Here is a 25287-nt window from a genome sequence, read left to right on the forward strand (position 1 = left end):
AGAACAAGAGAAAACGACTGGCAATCAAAGAGATAGAGAGGCCGACATCAGGGCATTAAAATACAATCAATCAATGGTATTTACTGAGCGCAGAGCACTGTACTAAGCACTTGGAAGAATACAATACAACAGAGTTGGTAGAAATCCCCGGTACGCAAGGAATTTTCAGACTAGAAGGGCAGAAAAACATTAAAATAAATTCAGCTAGTGCATAAGTGCTTTGGGGGGAATATCAAGTGCTTAAAGATTACAGATCCAAATGCACTGGCAAAGCAGAAGGGAGAGGGAATAGGGGAAAGGAAGGTTTAGTCGGGGAAGGCCTCTTGGGGAAATGTGATTTTAATGAGGCTTTGAAGGTGGAGAGAGTGGTGGTCTCTTCTATATAAAAAGAGGTGGGGTGGGCAGGGGAAGGAGTTCCAGATCAGAGGGAGGATATGGGCAAGGAGTCAGCGGTGAAGCAGACAAGATCGAGGTTCAGTTGGTTGGTTGGTATCAGAGGACCAAAGGTGTGTGGACTGGGATGTAGCAGGAAATTAGTGAGATAAGGTGTTAGTGGGAGAGCCGATTCAGTGCTTTCAAGCCAATGTTAAAGAGCTTTTTTTTGATGCGGAGGTGGTTGGGCAACCACTGGAGGTTCTTAAGGAGAAGGGAGAAGTGGACTGAATGCTTTTTTTTTTTAGAAAAATTACCTGGGCAGGAGAATGATGTACAGGAGAGGGGAGAGACAGGAGGCAGGAAGGCCAGAAAGGTGGCTGATGCAGTAATCGAGGAGGGTTTTAAGTGCCTGGATCAGTGTAGTAGCAGTTTAGATGGAGGACAAAGGACAGATTTTAGAGCTGTTGTGAAAGTAGAATCGACAGGATTTGGTGATGAAGAATAAGTGGTCTGAACGATAGAGATGAGTCAGGGAAAATGCCAATGCTACAGGCTTGTCTACAGTGATTAGAAAAACTGCGGGGAGGCTTTGGGTGAGAAGATCACCATCATCAATCGTATTTATTGAGTGCTTACTATGTGCAGAGCACTGTATTAAGCGCTTGGGAAGTACAAATTGGCAACATAATGGGATGGGAGTTCGGTTTCCGAAATGCTGTTTGAGGCGTTGGCAAGCCAAACAAGCAGAGGTGTCCTGAACATGGGAGGAAATGCGAGACTGCTGAGAAGGAAAGCGATCAGGGCTGGAGATGTAGATTTGGGAATCGTCTACGTAGAGATGGGAGCGAATGTGTGCTTCGAGGGAATGGGTGTAGGTGGAGAAAAGAAGGGGACCCAGAACTGAGCCTTGAGGGACACCCACATTTAGGGGATGGGAGGCAGAAGAGGAGCCTGTGAAAGAGACAGAGAAGGAGCAGCCAGAGAGATAGGAGGAAAACGAGGAGAGGGCAGAGTCAGTGAAGCCAAGGTTAGACAGTGTTTCTAGGAGATGGGGGTGGTCCATAATGTCAAAGGCAGCTGAGTGGTCAAGGGCCATTAGGATGGAGTAGAGGCCACTGGACTTGGCAAGAAAAAGTCACTGGTGACCTTAAAGGAGGGCAGTTTCGGTGGAGTGAGGGAACAGAAACCAGACTGGAGGAGCTCGGAGAGTGGGTGGGGGGAGGGAAGGGATAATCTAAGAACAGATTTTAAGTTTCCCAGCCTCACCTCTCTGGGCCGGTCGAGACGGCAAAAGGAATGTAGAGTCGGAAAGCTTGTCGAGGCCCGGGTCCATCCTCTCCACCTCAGATCGGTGATCTGGTGCCCACTTGGGTAGGAGGTTGGGGACAGTGAATCCGGGGACACATTCTCCTTCATAGAACCAGTCACTCTGTTCATCATCCCCTAAAATAACCAGAAGGGCAGTTACTCCCAGAAATCCCAACCTCTCCTACAATCACCCAGAGTCACGGTGTCATCTGAAGCTGCCACGTTCTAGTTTACACTTTGGAAGGAAGACGTGGTCACTGAGAAGCAGCGTGGCTCAGCGGCAAGAGCACGGGTTTGGGAATCAGAGGTCATGGGTTCTAATCCCGGCTCCGCCACGTCTGCAGTGTGACCCTGGGAAAGTCACTTAACTTCTCTGAGCCTCAGTTCCCTCATCTGTAAAATGGGGATTAGGACTGTGAGCCCCACATGGGACAACCTGATCACCTTGTATTCCCCCCCAGCACTTAGAACAGTGCTTCGCACACAGGAAGCACTTAAATGCCATTATTATTATTATTACAGAAGTGGAGACTATTTTAATCTCTCTTCTCCATTAAAACAGGCATGAGTAGACTGACGCATTGAGAAGCAGCATGGCTTAGTGGAAACAGCATGGGCTTGGGAATCAGAAGACATGGGTTCTAATCCCAGCTAAGCCACTTGTCTGCTGGGTGATCGTGGGCAAGCCACTTAACTTCTCTGTGCCTCAACTACCTCCTTTGTAAAATGGGGATTAATACTGTGAGCCCCACGTGGGACAACCTGATTACCTCGTATCTACCCCAGCGCTTAGAACAGTGCTTGGCACAGAGCAAGCGCTTAACAAATACCATTATTATTTAAAAGCAGCCCAGTAAAGCCACCCAGCATTAAACAGAGTTGTTGTTAAAAAGCCTATTCTATTCTGTCCCACTGCAAAAGGCTAACTGAAGGTGCTAATCCCTAAATATAACTTCAAGTGCTAATTTGGAACTTTCTGCCAAGTTCTCCCTCCTCGCACTTGTGTGTGGTCAGTATTTAATGCATCCAATTCTAACCTGCTCTCTTTCCAGAGAAGCAGCACGGCTCAGTGGAAAGAGCATGGGCTTTGGAGTCAGAGGTCACAGGTTCAAATCCCGGCTCCGCCCAATGTCAGCTGTGTGACTTTGGGCAATTCATTTAACTTCTCTGTGCCTCAGTTACCTCATCTGTAAAATGAGGATTAAGACTGTGAGCCCCCCATGGGACAACCTGATCACCTTGTAACCTCCCCAGTGCTTAGAACAGTGCTTTGCACATAGTAAGTGCCTAATAAATGCCATTATTATTATTATTATTATTATTCCAGGGGATTGTTGTTAGTATGGGGACCAAAGTCCAGTGATTAGAACAGTGCTGGGCACATAGTAAGCACTTAACAAGTACGATAATCACTATTATTATTATTAAGAGGAGTCTCTCAGATGTGTCTGCTATATTGACACACCTGCCTACTGACCCTGCAAAAGAATCCCTGGCCCTGCCAATCCACCTTTCTCCAGATGTAGGGTTAACCTGCAGCAATCTAACCTGCAACCTCACATATCCTCTCACCTCCAGCACCTCTCCACACAGTCGTCCTGCCGGCACCTCAAACTGAACGTATCTAAAACGGAATTCATCATCTTTCACCCTAACCTCCCCGCCTTGCTCGACCGCAACGCCACCTTTCGAGAAGCTGGCAACCCCTTAGTCGTTCTTGACTCCTCGCTCTCCTTCCACATTCACATTCAAACTACTGCCAAATCTTGCCAGTCCTTCCTACACAACGCCCTAAGCCGCACCTTCCTCTCCATCCTCACAGCTACCACCCAGGGACAAGATCTGGTCATATCGTGGCTACGCTATTATGCCAGGCTCCTCGCTGGTCTCCCTCTCTAATCTATGCTACACGGATCATTCTTCTCAACGCGTCACTCGACCCACCTCTCATCCTTAAAAAACTCCTTTAGCTTCCTGGGGCTCTTTGCATCAGTGAAAACGCCCCTCACAATCGGTTTCAAGGCTCCACCAACTCGCTTCCCAAATCACGTAGGCCTCGGCTTTCCCACCATCTGAAGTACTTCGAGAATCTCACCTCCTCCGGCAAGCCTTTCCCAGTTAATTCCCAGCACTCTAAATCTTATAAACGCTTCAGCCAACTCTAACAGTTATGAACAAACTTCTGCCTAGCCTCAGCCCGTGTGTGAAAATAAAACTGTACCATCACTTAACTATTTTATTGTACATATCTTTCATGCATATCTCCCTCGCTTGAGTGTAGACTCCTTGTGGGCAGGAAAACATGTGACTTTTCTGTTTTGTCTTTCCCAAGTGCTCGCTATGGTGCATTCCATCAACTATGTGCTAAGTATATACTCACACTGCTTTAGGAATGAAGGGCAGTAGGAAAGAAACAAAGAAAAGGAAGCTACATGGGAGCACTGAAAGGGTTAAAGGACTGATTAACCCCCTTGTAGATTGAGTCCTCCCGGGAGCTACTCTGGACCTGTCAGTCACCTGAATTGTCAGGGCCACGGGCCTCTGACACCCAGGTTAGTGACAACTGTTAAATCACTGTGGAAGTCTCCAAAAGGCAGAGTTAATATAATTAACAAAGCGGTGTCTTGGTGAATGATCTTCGCCCGATAATATTCCCATTAGAGCAGCTCAGCCCAGTTTCCCCTTAGGAAACGCAAACCAAGATAACAGCCAAGCAGCCACCTCCTTGAGACGTTCACCCCAAACAGGCAAGCGGTGGAGCCTGTGCTATTTTAATAAGATTCTCTGCTTTTCCACATATCCATTATATCTGTAGTCCCCCCACAAGAGCTCGTCGCGTCCGTACTAAGCATATTTTGTTCAGGCAGGCAACATTTTTAGACGATGAACAGAACACACGGTCCTGGAAGGAGGATCTGTGTTTCCCAGGTAATCCTGGCAAATTTCTTTAGAAATACCTAAAGAGGACTGAGAAGGGAGGGGCCTTGAGAGGACCTCTAGACTACCCCTGCTTCAGGCGGGGCTCGCCAGAAACCACCCCTTAACAGATGGCTATCTAGCCTATTTGTAAAGACCCCCCAACCCCAGGGGGAGGAGATGCCACAATCTCCCTTGATAATCAGTTCCATATTTTGCACATAGTAAGCGCTTAATAAATGCCATCATTATTTCAACGAGCCAACCAGGCAGATGGTTCTTCCCAGTGTCTAACCTAAATCCTTCCCGTTGAAACCAGGCCCCATCTTCTCGGCCCTAAGTAGGGACGGCAAACAGCCCATGACTAATGGTTGGATGAGGTCCCTTCCTTGTTCCTTTCTTTGGACTTTGAGGACCATGGCCCAAGGGTTCGTGGAGACTGACTTGGAGTTCGGTGCCACGGTGGTGTCTTCTAAACACTAACTCCCCTTCAAAGGAAAGGCAGTGCGGGGAGGGCGGGGGGAAGGGAGGGGATGATCAGTACGAGCAATAGAGAGCTCAGACAGATGAGAAGAAGCTAGCCTGCTATTCAGGCTCCAGTGACTAGCTTCGTTTTCAGGCAGAGCAGAACTACGACAGAGAAAGCTGGGGGGCTGTTCGGGATCCCTGAAGTTAAGGGTGCATTTGAGATCCTTGGGTGTCCTAACTCCGAGTATGTCTGCCTGTAGACGGCTGGACATTTGGAGAGTCAATGTGAAAACGGATTTGTGTGTGTGCGCTTGTTTACATACATGCACGCATTAGCCCAAAAGGGGCTATCTAAAAGGGGAACTAAGGCACTTCTGAGAATGCCGTAGGGGAGGTACCCCACTAGACTGCCTTCGAGCCCACTCTAGGAAGGGCAAGGAGAAACAGGAGGTGGCAGCAGTGGATGACCACCACAGTGGAAGGAAGATTTTCCTGATGCCAACCCTGCCAGAGGAGAGGCTCAGTGATTCTCAAGGGAGTGGGCAGGTGTCCCTCAGCAAGCCTGAGCTCATACCCTGCCCCAAAACCCAGGGCCGGGTTGGTCCGCTTGGCGAGCACCACCACACTTGGAATCCCATCAGCCTGTGGCCCCACGGAAGGCTTATTTCACCCACCCAACCCCAAAGCGAAACCCTTTAATGAATCAAGTGCAGAGACAATGGGATTATGCCAGTGAGAGCCAATTTGCCGCAGAAACCCAGGTGCCCGTTTGTGGTTCTTGTAAAAAACGACACCCCAGTCCCAACCCCTTCGCTCAATCCACCAGCCGAACGCCTCACTCTAACCCCCCGTAACTGCTAATTTCCTCCCGTGAACCCCATCCGCGGGCCTGGCTGAGGGTTACCTTGGCGGCCTTCGTCGTTGGTGAAGAGGCCCGGGTCGCTGCTGCTGCTGCACACGCTGCTGGTTTCACTGGAAGAAGAACAGCACCAAAAATAACCTATTGGCCCCAATTACGTGCTCGACAAACCGACATTCCTTTTGCGGTTTTCAATGCTCAAAATCCAGAGGCTTGTAACCCCACCCACACCCCACGTATGAACTGTGCACACTGGATGGGGAGTCCAAGTTACCCGCGAGTGAGATGCAGCCGCTCCAGAGGATGTGGCTCTGACAGAATAAATACAAAAATTCAATCGATCGCATTTACTCAAGGTCTTACTGGGTACGGAACACTCGCTTGGGAGGGTACAAAAGAAGAAGAGGACACGATTCCTGCCCCCAAGGGGCTTACAGTCTAGTTGGGGGGACCGACACTTGAACGGATTGAGGGTTGAGGGAGTAATAGAGGATAGAAGACATATACCATGAGGGTTCTGGAAAGTTAAGTCCTTCGGTGTTGCCAAAGGGCGAAATGGAACTGGGCGATAGAAGATGGGGACAGATGTGGATTTAGCAGGGCTTTAGAGATGGGGAATGACGTGAACTGTTGGAAGTGAAAGGTGAGTAAGTTCAAAGCATGCAGGAAGGCACGAGCAAGAGAGATGAGAACAAGGTACGGCTTTCTTTATCAGGAACCTACTTTATCTCATCCTACCCACTGGATTGTGAGCTTCTTGAAGGAAGGTATTGTCTACCATCCCTGCTGTAGAGAGGAATAAAAACATTCATTCAGTCGTATTTACTGAGCGCTTACTTTGTGCAGAGCATTGTACTGGGCAGTGAACTAGGGTGAAGTAGGAGAAGACAGTGGATATGTAGAAGGGAGAGAGCTGATTGAGTGCTTTAAGGCCAATGGTCTGGATTTTCTGCTTCAAAAGCAAGGGTGACCATTACAAGTTTTTAAGAAATAGGGAGACATGAACAACGTGACATTTTAAAGAAATAATCCAGGCAGCAGAAAGGCATATGGCTTGGAGAGGGAAGATGTTGGAGGCAGGGAGATGCGAAGATGGCTGATTATTAAATTCATAATAACAATAAAAAACTCATAATTACCCTGCCAAATAATCTTCCACTCAAAGATGATGATGATACTTACTATGTGCTTACTATGTGCCAAGTGCTGTGTTAAAGCCCGGGGTAGGTACAAGATAACCATATTGTACACAGTCCTGATCCCACACAGGGCTCACAATCTATGAGGGTCTCGTCCCCATTTCACAGAGGGGAAAACTGAGGCCCAGAGAGGCTAAGTGGCTTGCCCAAGGTCATACCACAGACAAGGGGAGTTGCTGGGACTAGAACCTGGATCTTCTGACTTCCAGTTTCTTGCTCTTTCCACAGGGCCACACTGCCCCTTTTCAAACAAGCATTGTTAACCCTATTATAAAGATAACTTAAGGAACATAAACGTCAGAAAAAATACAACTTTGGACTCTGAACTATCAAATCCACTTTCTAACCATCATACCTCGCCTCTCTGCCCAGCCTACAGGTTAAAAGCAAGAACTATACTGAAAAACTATGGGAATTTCAAGGAAGCAGAGGGTGTTATCATTTCACAGACCTAAAATAATTACCAAAATAATACAATGTAATTATGTACCAATAATAGAACGCTTACATCTAGATATTTTTGTGTGCACATATGTAAATGTAAGGCAGGTAAACTCATCATCATCATCATCATCAATCGTATTTATTGAGCGCTTACTATGTGCAGAGCACTGTACTAAGCGCGTGGGAAGTACAAATTGGCAACATATAGAGACAGTCCCTACCCAACAGTGGGCTCACAGTCTAAAAGGGGGAGACAGAGAACAAAACCAAACATACTAACGAAATAAAATAAATAGGATATGTACAAGTAAAATAAATAAATAAGTAAACTCCACCCTACAGAACATACAACCCAGGGATCTAAGCTCACTGAGGGCAGGGAACTTGTCTGCTATATTGTTATATTGTACTCTCCCAAACGCTTCGCACAGTACTCTTCACACAGTAAGCGCCCGATAAATACGACTATTTGTTTATTTTTTTCCCCACTCTTGACAGTAACCCCAGTCTCTGCAGATAAGCCAATTCCCTCCCTAAATTCCCCTGCTCCAAGGAAGTTCTCTATCCTCTTCCCATCTGCCCACCCACTCTGGGTTTGGTTATTCTTTTTAAATCATGTAGCCCTAGTTAGGCCAGTAGCCACTTCCACAGGCCTGCCCGGCACAGCACTGGCCCCTTCCCACTAAGAGACCCCCCTCTCCCTAGCCCTGGCCCTAGCCCCAGCCAGAGGAGCGAAGGCCGAGTAATTCTGAGACAGGATGTGGGTGAGTGCAGTTGTGGCCGGCGTGTAGCTCCCGGCAGCACAGCGATGCTCTTCCCCTTTCTGGCTTGTCGTCGACCGTTGGGGCTGGGGCAGAGAGGCGGGCCTATGAACCAGGAAGGAAAGAGGAGGGATGACCAGAGAACAAAGAGAGTGGAGCGCAGGGTCAGAAGGACGGGGCTGAGTTACGGGGGAGAGGGACATGGGGCCGAAATGATACTAGGCACGGGGTGGGGAAAGAAGGGGGCAGGAATAATCCGTGGCCTCATCTGTATTAATAAATAATAACATGATGATAACAATAACGTTATTTGTTAGGCTCTTACTACGTGCCAAGCACGGCCCTAAGTGCTGGGATAGGTACACGAGAATTACGTAGATGTTGGGCTTGGCCGACACATTGGGCTTGATTCTGGGACAGATCCTGACTGCAAGGAATCAATGGGAAAACATCTCTACGTTTCCTTCCCATTCAAAGATGGAGTTACCCTCGTTGAGATCCTGACCCTGCGTGCGAATGTAGAAGCAAAGGCCAAGTAAGCATCCCCCACATCCTTCCACATGACTTACGCCGTACCCCACGATACCACTCTTCACACAACAGCCACGATATGGAGGAACGAAACCCGCGGCATGAAGAAAGGAGACCAAACTTCATTTTGTAGGTTATCTTCCTCATTCTACTCAGCAAAAAGACACTTTGTGCCAAAAGCACTGCCATTATCTATGTCAAATAGACTTTAAGACTATGAATCCCCTGAGGGACAAGGATCACGTCTAATTCCCAACTGGGTATTCTTTCCCAGAACTTAGCACAGTGCTCTGCACAAAGTACTTAATAAATACTCATACTACTACTTCATTTTTGAATGCTAAAGTCATTCAAAATGTTTTGGAGGAAAAAGAAAGGAAGGCAGCTCTGTAGCATGACTGTCAAGTGAGAGGTCTCGGTGAGTAAAATGAGTTAAAATCCTCTTGGGAACAAGCACTAAAAGGAGCGTGGTAACGCGCTTGGCACAAACCCGCACCAGCAGCGCATTGTCCTAAAGCATGTCTTCTGAGGCATATTTACAGTAAACTTTCAAGACGCAATGCTGGATTTAGGGACGGGTTGGGGCTAATCATCCCTGAACTTCTATCCTTCAAAGGAGAGGGTAAAGGAAGCAGTCTTTTAGACTGTGAGCCCACTGTTGGGTAGGGACTGTCTCTATATGTTGCCAACTTGTACTTCCCAAGCGCTTAGTACAGTGCTCTGCACACAGTAAGCGCTCAATAAATACGACTGATTGATTGAAGCAGTGAGTTTCCAAACCAGCCAGTTCAAGGGCTTGCTTTGGGTGTGTGTGATTTTGGGAAGAGCGAATGGCCTCCCTCCCGGTTTTTGGTTCGCAATGAACCCCCCACGCCCCCTCCAACTGAAAAGAAGTTCCCAGCCAGTCCTCTTATTTGGGGAGCATGACAATCTTTCCTCTCTTTCACACTCCATGCCATCCCACTCCCTTCGCCCCTGATCACAGGGGCCCTTTTAAAGGTTCTGCATCAAATCAAGAAGGCCCTTCCAAACACACGGACTCCACCACCCTCATGATCCCGAGATGCTGGGACTGTTCCAAAATTAGTGCCCAGGGGGTGCCTGCATTTTAAAGTCTCACTAAGAGGAGTCATTCAAGTTAAACATGCGGGTATATAAGCTCTTCAGAAAAAAAAAACCCACCAAAAAAAAACAAAACAACCCAGGTGCATTCTCAACTTTTGCAAGAAAAAAAAATAAGTGGTTTCTGGCTTCACTTTTAATTTTTAAAATGATTCCTTTTTGAACCAGAAAAAAATCGAAATTTTATCACCTCTCATGCACTTTAAAATATCCAAGTATTTAATACTGCAGCCCTACAAGGTGCTAGCTTTCTTAGTAGTGTCTCAGGCAGGGAAATAATATGCCCAGAAAAGCATCCCTGGCAAATACCCACCGCTCATGGCACAGGAAACAAAATAACCTCAACCTGCAATCTGTTTTTCGCAGCTCCGTTAAACACTGATTAATGACCTCCGCTTGCAAAGGAGGCTACTTACCTTAACCATGAAATAATGAATGCTATTGATCCGACAAGCTACCGCTATAGAGTTTTATTGATCACCCAATCTTTGGATAAAATGGTCCTCATTTAGCAATTTCACTGGAGGAAACACCTGGAGCCAAGCCCACTTGTAATTAAGGAGTTTGGGGGAGTTAAAGTGAGAGGTGATGGACAGAGATCTCAGCATTCCCCCATTTATTCCTGCTCCTGAGCTATTGTTTGTGTCAGGAAGGGTATTGATTTTCTATAAAAATAAGAAAACAAGAGGCAGCGAGGGGCCGCAGAAGGTCAGGCTGGGCGGGAGAAGGAGGGGCGAGCCTGGGCACTCTGTCTCTGTCACTTGCTTTCTGGGAGCAGGGAATATTGTCTCTCCTGCGACATGGGCCTCTAATACATCAGCGCAGGAAGGTTCCGGGTTGCCGGTGCAGGCCATTACCCAGCCAGTTTGCCTTCCCGGGAGCAAGGAGCTGAACTACAATCAGGGTGAACAACCGTCTTTGTCTGCGAGCCCAGGACAGAGCAAGATTAAGCTGCGAATTAGACCAGTAGCTGCCCGACGCAGGACTTTGAATCACGGAAGGAAGGACTTGGACAAAATCCTGGCTTCATCTGGAAATCTGAGTTGTGTACAAACACATTAAAAAACAAAACTGAGGATTCTAAATGAAAGAACAAAAGCTTCTTTCCTTGGATCTGCTTTATGCAGCTCCTAACTTCTGAGGGATTGGCGCATGGGGGTGGGGAGAGACCGAGAGAGGAATTGCACGTCCAGTTTAATCCCTCATTTGGTTCTGGCCCAAAAGTCAATTCTGAAATGATTCAAGTGAAAAGGCAGCTTCTGAGCATCAGTTATTTAAAACAACAACAACAAAAAGCCCACAACAAATCAAAGGACCTGGGTTCTAATCCCAGCTCCACTGCCAGTCTGCTGTGTGACTTCGGGAAAGTCACTTCACTTCTCTGAGCCTCAGTTACCCCACCTGCAAAACGGGGATTAGGAACATGAGGCCAATGTGAGACATGGACTGTGTATAACCTGAATGGCTTATCTACCCAAGCGCTTAGTCGTAGTGCAGCCTACAGTAAGTGCTTAAATACCACTGAAAAAACACCTAAAAAAACAAAACTCTGACATTGTGATAATAACTGATATCAGGATGGGCACCTAAAAGTAAGACCAGAGTGGGTAGTCTTGAGAGAGGATGGGTGACAACAAATACCACTGATGGATCCATTAATGACTGCATAACAGTTGGCAACTTCTCCACCTTCTTACCCTGCACGTGAATTGACTATGTCAAGCATCAGAGGCACCACAACAGAGAGGACTTTGGTGGAGGGGGGAGAGAAGCAAACGAGCACAATTTATTTTTTAAAAACTCCTAGACACCTGAAGAAGTGCCACAAACAGACCCACTCAAGAATCCAATGAACGATTCTGACCACATTAACTCACCTGCCCACTGTCCTCCAAAAGCCTCATGCTCTGTTTAAACACAATTATGTTTTGACACCGCTCCGGTTTTTCGTGTTTGCACAGCAGTACAGTAGAATGGACAGAATGGACGTGACTCACCCAGACTGGTTCCCCCGGGGCTGCTGGGGTAGGGAGAGGCTGAGCATAAATGAGCAGTGCAGACAAATAGGTGAGACATCCTCCCGGGAGAAAGGTCGGTCAAAGGTGGAAGAGGGCAAGGCTCCCTCGCCCATCGTAAACAACTCGGAGCATTAGGGAACTATTGCAACTGGACCACGTACAATGGCAAAAGCTACTGCAGCAGGAGGGGGTACAAAAAACCCAAGGGGGAGGAATTGATTAGTTCTTGAAAGAGCGTCACCTAGACTGTAAACTCCTGGAGGGCGGGGATCACGTCAACTTATTTTGCTACCCGCCCCCAACCCCAACATCTTAGTACGGTGCTCTGTACCCAAGAAATGCTCAGTAAATACCACCGATAGACTGAAAAGTCTTGCTTGATTTTGGCAACTGGATAGTCAGTGAGGGTATTTATTCATTGCTTACTACTGTATCACGCTTGATTTTGGCAGTTGGACAGTTAGTGATGGTATTTATTCACTGCTTACTGCTGTATCAAGCACTATGCCAAAGCGCTGGGGTAGACTCAACTAGGGGAGGAAAAAACTACTGAGAAAGAATGAGCATACCACATCGTATACGTGGGGAGGTTTGGAGAAAAAAATAAATTCATAAACCATTAACTTGAGGCGGAGAGAAAGTTTAAATCAGCTGAATGCCAGACTCTCAGTTGTCTGATCATCTGTTGGGAAATAAACTGGAAACGGGCGTAATAATGGTCCAGAGAGCTGCTATCTTTGAAAATATTCAAAAAGGGAGACTACTTTGGCTAATCCGAGAAGAAAGGGTTCTCAATATTGTGGACGCAGGGGGATGAAGGCCGACCAAGAGACGCATGGCATCCTGGAGAAGCTTCATGGCACAGTGGATAGCGCATGGGCCGGGAGTCAGAAGGTCATGGGTTCTAATCCCAGCTATGCCATTTATCTGCTGTATGACCTCGGGCACGTGACTTGACTTCTCTGGGCTTCAGTTACCTCATCTGCAAAATGGGGATTGAGCCTCTTGAGCCCCGAGTGGGACAGGAAATATGTCTAACCTGATACGCTTGCATCCACCCCAGAGCTTAGAACAGTGCCTGGCACACAGTAAGCGCTTAAATACCATAATTACTATTATTATTATTATCGCTATTATTATGGCCTAGTGAGCCTGGGAGTCAGAAAGACCTGGGTTCTAATCCCGGCTCCGCCACTTGCCTCCCGTGTCTGCGCCTCAGTTCCCTCATCTGTAAAATGGGGATTAAAAGTGTGAGCCCTATAAGGGACGGGGGCTGTGTCCAACCCGATTATCTCGTATCTATCCCAGCGCTCAGAACAGTGCCTGGCACATAGGGAGCACATGACAAATATCACGTTATTATTATTAGGAATAGCAAAACCTAAGGTTTACTGAGCAAGGAAACACAGTCAACTGGAATTCACCTATCGAGAGAGTCTTCGCGAAGTAGTCGAAAGCCAAACCACAAGCTCACCTTATTTCTTAAGATAGAGGAAAGAGCAAGAAGGCAGAGAACCCAGCCAAAAAGAGGGTCTGATGTGAAGGACCAGGCGGTTTTTCCTGAACTTAAGTGTCCTCAACTCATGAAGTGCCTGCCTTTGATTTCTTCTTTTTCAAAACGAATTTCGCACTAAACCAGGTTCTAGTGCAGAAGACAAGTTTGGCAGAGTGCTAAAACTCCAAGTTGAAAGAGAAAAGGGCCCATGGAAAAGAAGTTACATCAACTCAAAGCAAAACACCTAGCTGGGGCTACAGCTCCTTAAAGCTACCAGATCCCATCCAATTACCCCAGGGAGTCGGAAACGTTAGGCCAAATCTTACTGAAATTTTCACCACGCACCCTATCCGTTTAATCCTTTGCGTCAGAAGGCTACCTACTGAATTTGGGATTTGTGAGATAATCATCCTTTGTCCTAGCAAGGAGCACATACGGTAAAGAAAGGTGAGATTGAGGCTCTGGGAATGGCATGCCAGACTAGCTAGAGGTTCTGGTTTTAGCAAGATCGGTCCAGGAACATGGACTTCATGTTCCTGAAGAACCCTGCCGCGTGGAAAACGAACAACATCCTGCCTCGACCGACCCCGTCACATGTGTGCACAGCCATGTCTTGCGACATGCAGTGCGTTGTTCTATCCAGACGGACACACGTCGTCGGAAGAACTTTCCCTAATTCCCCTCCGGCATTCCATCCAGCGTGTAGTGAAAATAAGTGCCGCGGGAGCACCGATAACTTTAAAACACCGGGGTCTCAAAAGAGCGTTTGCTCTACCTGACGCGACAGACACGTCGGCGACCGGGTTTCGATTTCCAATGCAGGGGCACGGGCAAAATTAGACCACGCGCCCGCAAAATGAAGCGTTTCTCTCGGATGCGGAGACGGCGCTCGTCTAACCCAGGAGCCCCGAGATTTTGAACGCTACCTCCGGCCCCTCTGGCGAGTGCTGGGGGATTAGAAACCGATCAATTATCCGAACCGCCCAGCTGTCTTCGTCGGTAAGGGGCAGCCGGTTACCGCAGGACTTCGGACTGGAGGCGGGGGACCCTCCCCTTGCACCGAGCGGGAGGAGGTGGGCAAGCTCTCACCATTCTGACATGTTCTCGTCAGAGCCCTGTTTCTGTTCGTCGGCTTCGCACTCCATCCTCTCCTTCCGGCCCGTTTTGCCGAGAAAGGTCCTGTTTTCCGCCGGCTCGCAGAGCCCGTGGGCCGCCGAGGACCAGGGGGCGTTCTCCTTCCAGCGGGACAGACGCTGCTTCTTGGCCGATTTGAAGCGGCAGCCCCTCTCGTAGGTCCACTCCGACACCTTGAGCTTCTGCTGGAGGCTGGCGGCCACCTCCGACGTGACCCGCTTCACCTTCCGCCGGCGCCGGAGGGGCCTGCCGGGCCCGTTCTCGGTAAAGGAGTCGGACTCGGGCCAGGAATGCTGCCTGCTCTTTAAGGTGGCGCCAAGCGCGGGGTGCCGCCCGGCCACCGGCGTGTCATCGGAATCGCTGAAGTTGGCGGCGGCGGCGGCGGCCGCCTCCCGACAGTCCTTGGTGGCCTCGTCCAGGCTGGACTCCGAGGCCTCGCTGTAGCAGCAGGCGTGCTCTGCCAGGTGGGCGACGTCGGAGCGCCGCTTCCGGCCCCGCCGCTTGCGAAGCTGCCGGCGCTGCTGCCGGGGGCTCAGCGCCATCTCTTCCCAGAGCTCGTCCAGCTTGTTCTGCTCCGACGTCTGCTCCAAGGCCGAAGCCAGGTCGTGCACCAGCTCGTCCATGAGGCCTTATCTGCAAAACACAACACAGTGAACTGGGGCCCGCGACCGTCTCGAGAGGTCGGAGCTCAGCGGAGCTCCCCCGTGTCGGGAAGAAACATCTCCAGGCCACTTTTCAACCAGCTAACGTCCGATTCCTGCCCAATCATCCAGCCTTCCCGCCTCTTCTCCCGCTAAAAATGGGCGCTAGTAGCCCAGGTCCCCTGTCACGGACCTTAACAAGACGAGGTGCGAGGTCTTCCGGGGTGACTGCTCCCAGGAAAGGGTGTGGCCTTTTTCTTGGAAACAGAGACCCAAGAAACGGGTTTTGATAGTAAGATCTGCGGTCGTTGAGGAAAAACCTAGGCCAAGACCAGAATGGCAAGAACTGAAACCCCTCTCCCCCTCATTCCCCTCTCCACCACCCCATCTTACCTCCTTCCCTTCCCCACAGCACCTGTATATATGTATATATGTTTGTACAAATTTATTACTCTATTTATTTATTTTACTTGTACATATCTATTCTATTTATTTTATTTTGTTAGTATGTTTGGTTTTGTTCTCTGTCTCCCCCTTTTAGACTGTGAGCCCACCGTTGGGTAGGGACTGTCTCTATATGTTGCCAACTTGTACTTCCCAAGCGCTTAGTACAGTGCTCTGCACACAGTAAGCGCTCAATAAATACGATCGATGATGATGAAACACTTTCGAGGTCGGGGGGGCCGTCAATAAGAGCACAACTGCAGCCCCCCATGTCAGAGTTCTGCGAGGATGGACAATGCTCTGTTTTTCTAATAAAGCAGTTTGACAAAAATGTTAAGAACACCATTTGGACTTCTGGAACGACAACTGTTAAATTTAAGGATCAACAGGGAGAGTCTGAAAAGTAACCACTTACCAAGCCACACTACCCTCATTAAAATACTTCAAAGAATTTTGGAACTTTAGTTCACTTAATGACCCGTGGGGCTGGCAGTCCTTGGTACTGAAAAATTTTACATTTGTCAAGTTCCACCATCCAGGGGGCCTATAAACTGAATATAAATCAACCAGTGGTCTTTATTAGGGAGTACACGTTTGGGAGCTAACCGCCGAAATAGTAGACATAATCAATCAATCGTATTTATTGAGACCTTACTGTGTGCAGAGCACTGTACTAAGCGCTTGGGAAGTCCAAGTTGGCAACATATAGTACAAGTTGGCAACATAATCTTTACCCTCGTGGGGCTAATGACTACAGCAGGACACCACACTCACCCTGACTTGAGATTAGTGTGAGGGGCACCCCAATAAATTACAGATCCATCACCAACTCTTATTGCGGTGAAGATATTGTGTCTCCAGTGCACGAGGCGAAACGTTGTCACGTGGCTGAATACAATCAAACTTTTCACCCTGAAAACAAACCCCAACCGCCTCGATATTTGAGGCCGGCCTCCGGGTGGACTAACCAGTCAGGGGTGCGTAGGCACCCACGGATAAGTGTGGCTACTACGGAGTACTGAGAAGCAGTGTGGCTTAGTGGCAAGAGCCCGGGTTTAGGGGTCAGAGGTTGTGGGTTCTAATCCCAGATCCGCCACTTATCGGCTTTGGGCAAGTTACAACTTCTCTGGGCCTCAGTTCCCTCATCTGTAAAATGGGGATGAAGACTGTGAGCCCCACGTGGGACAACCTGATCACCTTGTAAATTCCCCAGCGCTTAGAACAGTGCTTGGCCCGTAGTAAGCGCTTAACAAATGCTGTCATCATTATTGTGATTTATGGCAAAATCATACTGCTTCCCTAAAGCTTCCTGTCCTAAAATTATGGCTCACTGCAGTAACGGGGCAGTGTGACCCTGAGATAATTGGAAGGGAATCCCCGCAGCTGCCCACAGAGTCACTTGGGGACTCCCGCAAATCGGGCAAGGAGGTGACAGGTGAGCTTCCCAGCCTGGCACAGGGGCATAAAGAAAGCACAGGTGTGGGCACACACATACACACACCCCTGACAGACAGACAAGAGAGCGAGAGACAGAAGCGAGGAAGGGAAAGGGAAGTCAAAAGGCCCGAAGGGCAGCGGGCATCCCGGGCACCCAGGACTGCCCCGGAGAAGCAGCGTGGCTCAGTGGAAAGAGCGCCGGCTTGGGAGTCAGAGGTCGTGGGTTCTAATCCCGGCTCCGCCACATGTCTGCTGTGTGACCTTGGGCAAGTCGCTTAAATAATAATAAATAATGACGGCATTTATTAAGCGCTTACTATGTGCAAAGCACTGAGGTTACAAGGTGATCACGTTGTCCCACCGGGGGGGGGGGGGGGGGTTCATCCCCATTTTACAGATGAGGTAACTGAGGCCCAGAGAAGTTGTGACTTGCCCAAAGTCACACAGCTGACATTTGGCGGGGCCGGGATTTGAACCCACGAACTCTGACTCCAAAGCCCGGGCTCTTTCCACTGAGCCACGTTGCTTCTCTGTGCCTCAGCGACCTCATCTGGAAAATGGGGGTGAAGACTGTGAGCCCCACCTGGGCCAACCCGATCATTCATTCATTCATATTTATTGAGCGCTTACTGTGTACAGAGCACTGTACTAAGCACTTGGGAAGTACAAGTCGGCGACACATAGAGACGGTCCCTACCCAACAACGGGCTCACAGTCTAGAAGGGGGAGACAGACAACAAAACAAAACAAAACATGTGGTCAGGTGTCAAGTCATCAGAATAAACAGATCACCTTGTATCCCCCCTGGCCCCCAGCGCTTAGAACAGTGCTTTGCACATCGCTTAACAGATGCCATCATTATTATTAAGTGGACTCCAATGTGGCCAACGCTCGAGAAAAAGCAGAAGCAGCGTAGCCTGGGGTCGGAAGGCCCTGGGTTCTAATCCCGGCTCCGCCGCTGGTAATAATAGTTCATTCATTCAGTCGCATTTATTGAGCGCTTACTGTGTGCAGAGCACTGTACTAAGCACTTGGGAAGAACAAGTCGGCAACGTATAATAATGATAGCATTTATTAAGCGCTTACTATGCGCAAAGCACTGTTCTAAGCGCTGGGGGGGATACAAGGTTATCAGGTTGTCCCACGGGGGGCTCACAGTCCTCACCCCCATTTTCCAGATGAGGGAACTGAGGCACAGAGATGTGAAGTGACTCGCCCAAAGTCACACGGCTAAGTCTTATTTTGATGCTATTCATCCTTGACCACTTATTTTGTTGTCTGTCTCCCCCACAATTGACTGTGACCCCGTTGGTTAGGGATTGTCTCTAACTGTTGCCGACTTGGACTTCCCAAGCGCTTAGTACAGTGCTCTGCACAGAGTTCATTCATTCAATCGTATTTATTGAGCGCTTACTGTGTGCAGAGCACTGGACTAAGCGCTTGGGAAGTCCGAGTTGGCAACGTATAGAGACGGTCCCTATCTAACAGCGAGCTCACAGTCTAGAAGGGGGAGACAGACAACAAAACCAAACATACTAACAAAATAAAATAAATAGAATAAATATGTACAAGTAAAATAGAATAATAAACATGCACAAACATATTTATTAAGCGCTTACTGTGTGCAGAGCACCATACTAAGCGCTTGGGAAGTACAAGTTGGCAACATCTAGAGACGGTCCCTACCCAACAGCGGGCTCACAGTCTAGAAGGGGGAGACAGACAACAAAACCAAACATACTAACAAAATAAAATAAATAGAATAAATATGCATTAGCAAAATACAATAATGAATATGTACAAACATTTGAGCGCTTACTGTGTGCAGAGCACTGTACTAAGCGCTTGGGAAGTACAAGCTGGCAACATATAGAGACGGTCCCTACCCAACAGTGGGCTCACAGTCTAGAAGGGGGAGACAGACAACAAAACAAAACATGTTAACAAAATAAAATAAATAGAATAAATATGTACAAGTAAAATAAAGTAATAAATATGTACAAACATATTTATTGAGTGCTTATCGTGTGCACAGCACCGTACTAAGCGCTTGGGAAGTACAAGTTGGCAAAATACAGAGACGGTCCCTACCCAACAGAGGGCTCACAGTCGAGAAGGGGGAGACAGACAACAAAACAAAACATGTTAACAAAATAAAATAAACAGAATAAATACGTACAAGTAAAATAGAGTAATAAATATGTACAAACATATTTATTGAGCGCTTACTGTGTGCACAGCACGGTACTAAGCGCTTGGGAAGTACAAGTTGGCAACATATAAAGATGGTCCCTACCCAACAGCGGGTTCACCGTCTAGAAAGCGGAAACAGACAACAAAACAAAACATATTAACTAAATAAAATAAATAGAATAAATACGTACAAGTAAAATGGAGTAATAAATATGTACAGACTGAGCCCCCTCCTTCCTCTCCCCCCATCCCACCCACCTTACCTCCTTCCCCTCCCCACAGCACCTGTATATGTTTGTACGTATTTAGTACTCTATTTATTTATTTTATGTGTACACATTTATTCTATTTTGTTAATATGTTTTGTTTTGCTGTCTGTCTTCCCCTTCTAGACTGTGAGCCCGCTGTTGGGTAGGGACCGTCTTTAGATGTTGCCAACTTGTACTTGCCAAGCGCTTAGTACGGTGCTCTGCACACTGTAAGCACTCAATAAATACGATTGAATGAATGAATATATACGTGAGCCCCAACTTGTACTTCCCAAGCGCTTAGTCCAGTGCTCTGCACACAGTAAGCGCTCAATACGATTGAATGAATGAATGTATGCATCACCCCCAACTTGGGCTTCCCAAGCGTTTAGTACGGTGCTCTGCACACAGTAAGCGCTCAATAAATACGATTGAATGAATGAATGAATATATAAATGAGCCCCAATTTGTCCTTCCCAAGCGCTTAGTCCAGTGCTCTGCACACAGTAAGCGCTCAATAAGTACGACTGAATGAATGAATGAATATATACGTGAGCCCAAACTTGGACTTCCCAAGCGTTTAGTACGGTGCTCTGCACACAGTAAGCGCTCAATAAATACCATTGAATGAATGTATACGTGAGCCCCAACTTGGGCTTCCCAAGCGCTTAGTCCAGTGCTCTGCACACAGTAAGCGCTCAATGAATACGACTGAATGAATGACTGTATACAGGGGCACCAACTTGGACTTCCCAAGCGCTTAGTCCGGTGCTCCGCACACAGTAAGTGCTCAATAAATACGATTGAATGAATGAATGAATATATACATGAGCCCCAACTTGGCCTTCCCAAGCGCTTCGCCCGGTGCTCTACACACAGTAAGCGCTCAATAAATACGATTGAATGAATGAATGAATGAATATATACGTGAGCCCCTACTTGAACTTCCCAAGCCCTTAGTACGGTGCTCTGCACACAGTAAGCGCTCAATAAATACAATTTCCAGACTGAGCCCCTTCCTCTCCCCCTCATGCCCCTCTCCATCCCCCCCATCTTACCACCTTCCCTTCCCCACAGCACCTGTATATATGTAGATATGTTTGTACATATTTATTACTCTATTTATTTATTTATTTTACTTGTACATATCTATTCTATTTATTTTACTTTGTTAGTATGTTTGGTTTTGTTCTCCGTTTCCCCTTTTTAGACTGTGAGCTCACTGTGGGGTAGGGACCGTCTCTATATGCTGCCAACTTGTACTTCCCAAGCGCTTAGTACAGTGGTCTGCACTCAGTAAGCACTCAATAAATACGACTGAATGAATGAATGAATATATACGTGAGCCCCAACTTGTACTTCCCAAGCGCCTAGTCCGGTGCTCTGCACACAGTAAGTGCTCAATAAATACGATTGAATGAATAATATATACGTGAGCCCCAACTTGGACTTCCCAAGTGCTTAGTCCGGTGCTCTGCACACAGTAAGCGCTCAATAAATACGATTGAATGAATGAATGAATGTATACATGAGCCCCAACTTGGACTTCCCAAGTGCTTAGTCCGGTGCTCTCCACACAGTAAGCGCTCAATAAATATGACTGAATGAATGAAAGAATATATACATGAGCCCCAACTTGGACTTCCCAAGCGCTTAGTACAGTGCTCTGCACACAGTAAGCTCTCCATAAATGACTGACTGAATGAATATATACATGAGCCCCAACTTGGACTTCCCAAGCGCTTAGCCCGGTGCTCTACACACAGTAAGCGCTCAATAAATACGATTGAATGAATGAATGAATATATACGTGAGCCCCAACTTGGACTTCCCAAGCGCTTAGTCCAGTGCTCTGCACACAGTAAGCGCTCAATAAATACGACTGAATGAATGAATGAATATAGACGTGAGCCCCAACTTGTACTTCCCAAGCGCTTAGTCCGGTGCTCCGCATACAGTAAGCGCTCAATAAATACAATTGAATGAATGAATGACTATATACGTGAGCCCCAACTTGGCCTCCCCAAGCGCTTAGTCCAGTGCTCTGCACACAGTAAGCGCCCAATAAATACGACTGACTGAATGAATGAATGAATATATACATGAGCCCCAACTTGGACTTCCCAAGCGCTTAGTCTGGTGCTCTGCACACAGTAAGGGCTCAATAAATACGATTGAATGAATGAATGACTATATACTTAAGCCCCAACTTGTACTTCCCAAGCGCTTAGTCCAGTGCTCTGCACACAGCAAGCGCTCAGTAAATACGATTGAATGAATGAATGAATATATACATGAGGCCCAACTTGGACTTCCCAAGCGCTTAGTCCGGCGCTCTGCACACAGTAAGCTCTCAATAAATACGACTGACTGACTGAATGAATGAATATATGCATGAGCCCCAACTTGTACTTCCCAAGCGCTTAGTCCGGTGCTCTGCACACAGCAAGCGCTCAATAAATACGACTGAATGAATATATACGTGAGCCCCAACTTGTACTTCCCAAGCGCTTAGCCCGGTGCTCCGCACACAGTAAGCGCTCAATAAATACGATTGAATGAATGAATGAATATACACATGAGCCCCAACTGGGACTTCCCAAGCGCTTAGTCCGGTGCTCCGCACACAGTAAGCGCTCAATAAATATGACTGAATGAATGAATATATACATGAGCCCCAACTTGGACTTCCCAAGCGCTTAGTCCGGTGCTCTGCACACAGTAAGCGCCCAATAAATACGATTGATTGAATGAATGAATATATACGTGAGCCCCAACTTGTACTTCCCAAGCGCTTAGTCCAGTGCTCTGTACACAGTAAGCGCTCAATAAATACGATTGAATGAATGAATGAATATATACGTGAGCCCCAACTTGGCCTTCCCAAGCATTTAGTCCGGTGCTCCGCACACAGTAAGCGCTCAATAAATACAATTGAATGAATGAATGAATGTATACGTGAGCCCCAACTTGGCCTCCCCAAGCGCTTAGTCCGGTGCTCTGCACACAGTAAGCGCCCAATAAATACGACTGAATGAATGAATGAATGTATAAATGAGTCCCAACTTGTACTTCCCAAGCGCTTAGTACGGTGCTCTGCACTCAGTAAGCGCTCAATAAATACGATTGAATGAATGAATGAATATATACATGAGGCCCAACTTGACCTTCCCAAGCGCTTAGTCCAGTGCTCTCTGCACACAGCAAGCGCTCAATAAATACGATTGAATGAATGAATGAATAGATACATGAGCCCCAACTTGGACTTCCCAAGCGCTTAGTCCAGTGCTCCGCACACAGTAAGCGCTCAATAAACACGACTGAATGAATGAATGAATATATAAATGAGCCCCAACTTGTACTTCCCAAGCGCTTAGTCCGGTGCTCTGCACTCAGTTAAGCGCTCAATACGATTGAATGAATGAATGAATATATAAGTGAGCCCCAACTTGTACTTCCCAAGCGCTTAATCCAGTGCTCTGCACACAGTAAGCGCTCAATAAATACGACTAACTTAATGAATGAATGAATATATGCATGAGCCCCAACTTGGACTTCCCAAGCGCTCAGTCCAGTGCTCTGCACACAGTTAGCGCTCAATAAATACGATTGAATGAATGAATGAATATATACGTGAGGCCCAACTTGGCCTTCCCAAGCGCTTAGTCCAGTGCTCTGCACACAGTAAGCGCTCAATAAATACGAATGAATGAATGAATATATACATGAGCCCCAACTTGTACTTTCCAAGCGCTTAGTCCGGTGCTCCGCACACAGCAAGCGCTCAATAGATACGATTGAATGAATGAATGAATATATAGATGAGCCCCAACTTGGACTTCCCAAGCGCTTAGTCCAGTGCTCTGTACACAGTAAGCGCTCAATAAATACGATTGAATGAATGAATGTATACATGAGCCCCAACTTGGCCTTCCCAAGCGCTTAGTCCAGTGCTCTGCACACAGTAAGCGCTCAATAAATACAATTGAATGAATGAATGAATGTATACGTGAGCCCCAACTTGGACTTCCCAAGCGCTTAGCACAGTGCTCTCTGCACACAGTAAGCGCTCAATAAATACGATTGAATGAATATATACATGAGCCCCAACTTGTACTTCCCAAGCGCCTAGTCCGGTGCTCTGCACTCAGTAAGCGCTCAATAAATACGATTGAATGAATGAATGAATGAATGAATATATACATGAGCCCCAACTTGGACTTCCCAAGCGCTTAGTACAGTGCTCTACACACAGTAAGCTGTCCATAAATGACTGACTGAATGAATGAATATATAGATGAGCCCCAACTTGTACTTCCCAAGCGTTTAGTCCGGTGCTCCGCACACAGTAAGCGCTCAATAAATACGACTGAATGAATGAATGAATATAGACGTGAGCCCCAACCTGGACTTCCCAAGCGCTTAGTCCGGTGCTCTGCACACAGTAAGCGCTCAATAAATACGAATGAATGAATGAATATATACATGAGCCCCAACTTGTACTTTCCAAGCGCTTAGTCCGGTGCTCCGCACACAGCAAGTGCTCAATAGATACGATTGAATGAATGAATGAATATATAGATGAGCCCCAACTTGGACTTCCCAAGCGCTTAGTCCGGTGCTCTGCACACAGTAAGCGCTCAATAAATACGATTGAATGAATGAATGAATGTATACATCAGCCCCAACTTGGACTTCCCAAGCGCTTAGTCCAGTGCTCTGCACACAGTAAGCGCTCAATAAATACGATTGAATGAATGAATGAATGTACACATGAGCCCCAACTTGTACTTCCCAAGCGCTTAGTCCAGTGCTCTGCACACAGTAAGCTCTCAATAAATACGACTGACTGACTGAATGAATATATGCATGAGCCCCAACTTGTACTTCCCAAGCGCTTAGTCCAGTGCTCTGCACATAGTAAGCGCTCAATAAATACGACAATGAATGAATGAATGAATATATACGTGAGCCCCAACTTGTACTTCCCAAGCGCTTAGTCCGGTTCTCTGCACACAGTTAGCGCTCAATACGACTGAATGAATGAATTAATATATACGTGAGCCCCAACTTGGACTTCCCAAGCGCTTAGTCCAGTGCTCTGCACACAGTAAGCGCTCAATACGATTGAATGAATGTATACGTGAGCCCCAACTTGGACTTCCCAAGCGCTTAGTCCAGTGCTCTGTACACAGTAAGCGCTCAATAAATACGATTGAATGAATGAATGAATATATACGTGAGCCCCAACTTGGCCTTCCCAAGCATTTAGTCCGGTGCTCCGCACACAGTAAACGCTCAATAAATACCACTGACTGAATGAATGTATACGTGAGCCCCAACTTGTACTTCCCAAGCGCTTAGTCCAGTGCTCTGCACACAGTAAGCGCTCAATAAATACGAATGAATGAATGAATGAATATATACATGAGGCCCAACTTGGACTTCCCAAGCGCTTAGTCCGGTGCTCCGCACACAGTAAACGCTCAATAAATACCACTGACTGAATGAATGTATGTATACGTGAGCCCCAACTTGTACTTCCCAAGCGCTTAGTCCAGTGCTCTGCACACAGTAACCGCTCAATAAATACAACTGAATGAATGAATGAAGACATACGTGAGCCCCAACTTGGACTTCCCAAGCGCTTAGTCCGGTGCTCTGCACACAGCAAGCGCTCAATAAATACGAATG

General features: G+C 47.3%; 1 protein-coding gene across 11 annotated transcripts in view; it reads right to left on the reverse strand.

Annotated features, from left to right (window-relative positions):
- The window catches only part of GPATCH2L (G-patch domain containing 2 like), a 62354-nt gene that overhangs the window by 35790 nt on the left and 1277 nt on the right, over positions 1 to 25287 (reverse strand). For all 11 annotated transcript variants that reach the window (XM_038743682.1, XM_038743610.1, XM_038743600.1 and 8 more), the window contains exons 2-4: positions 14586 to 15263; positions 5972 to 6039; positions 1642 to 1818 (exon numbers count right to left, since the gene is read on the reverse strand). In XM_038743682.1, the coding sequence (XP_038599610.1) occupies positions 1642 to 1818; positions 5972 to 6039; positions 14586 to 15253 (913 nt within the window). In that variant the 5' untranslated portion in view covers positions 15254 to 15263. The remainder of the gene's footprint in view (positions 1 to 1641; positions 1819 to 5971; positions 6040 to 14585; positions 15264 to 25287) is intronic.

This window comes from Tachyglossus aculeatus, chromosome 1, assembly GCF_015852505.1.
Source record: "Tachyglossus aculeatus isolate mTacAcu1 chromosome 1, mTacAcu1.pri, whole genome shotgun sequence".
Classification (NCBI taxonomy): domain Eukaryota; kingdom Metazoa; phylum Chordata; class Mammalia; order Monotremata; family Tachyglossidae; genus Tachyglossus; species Tachyglossus aculeatus.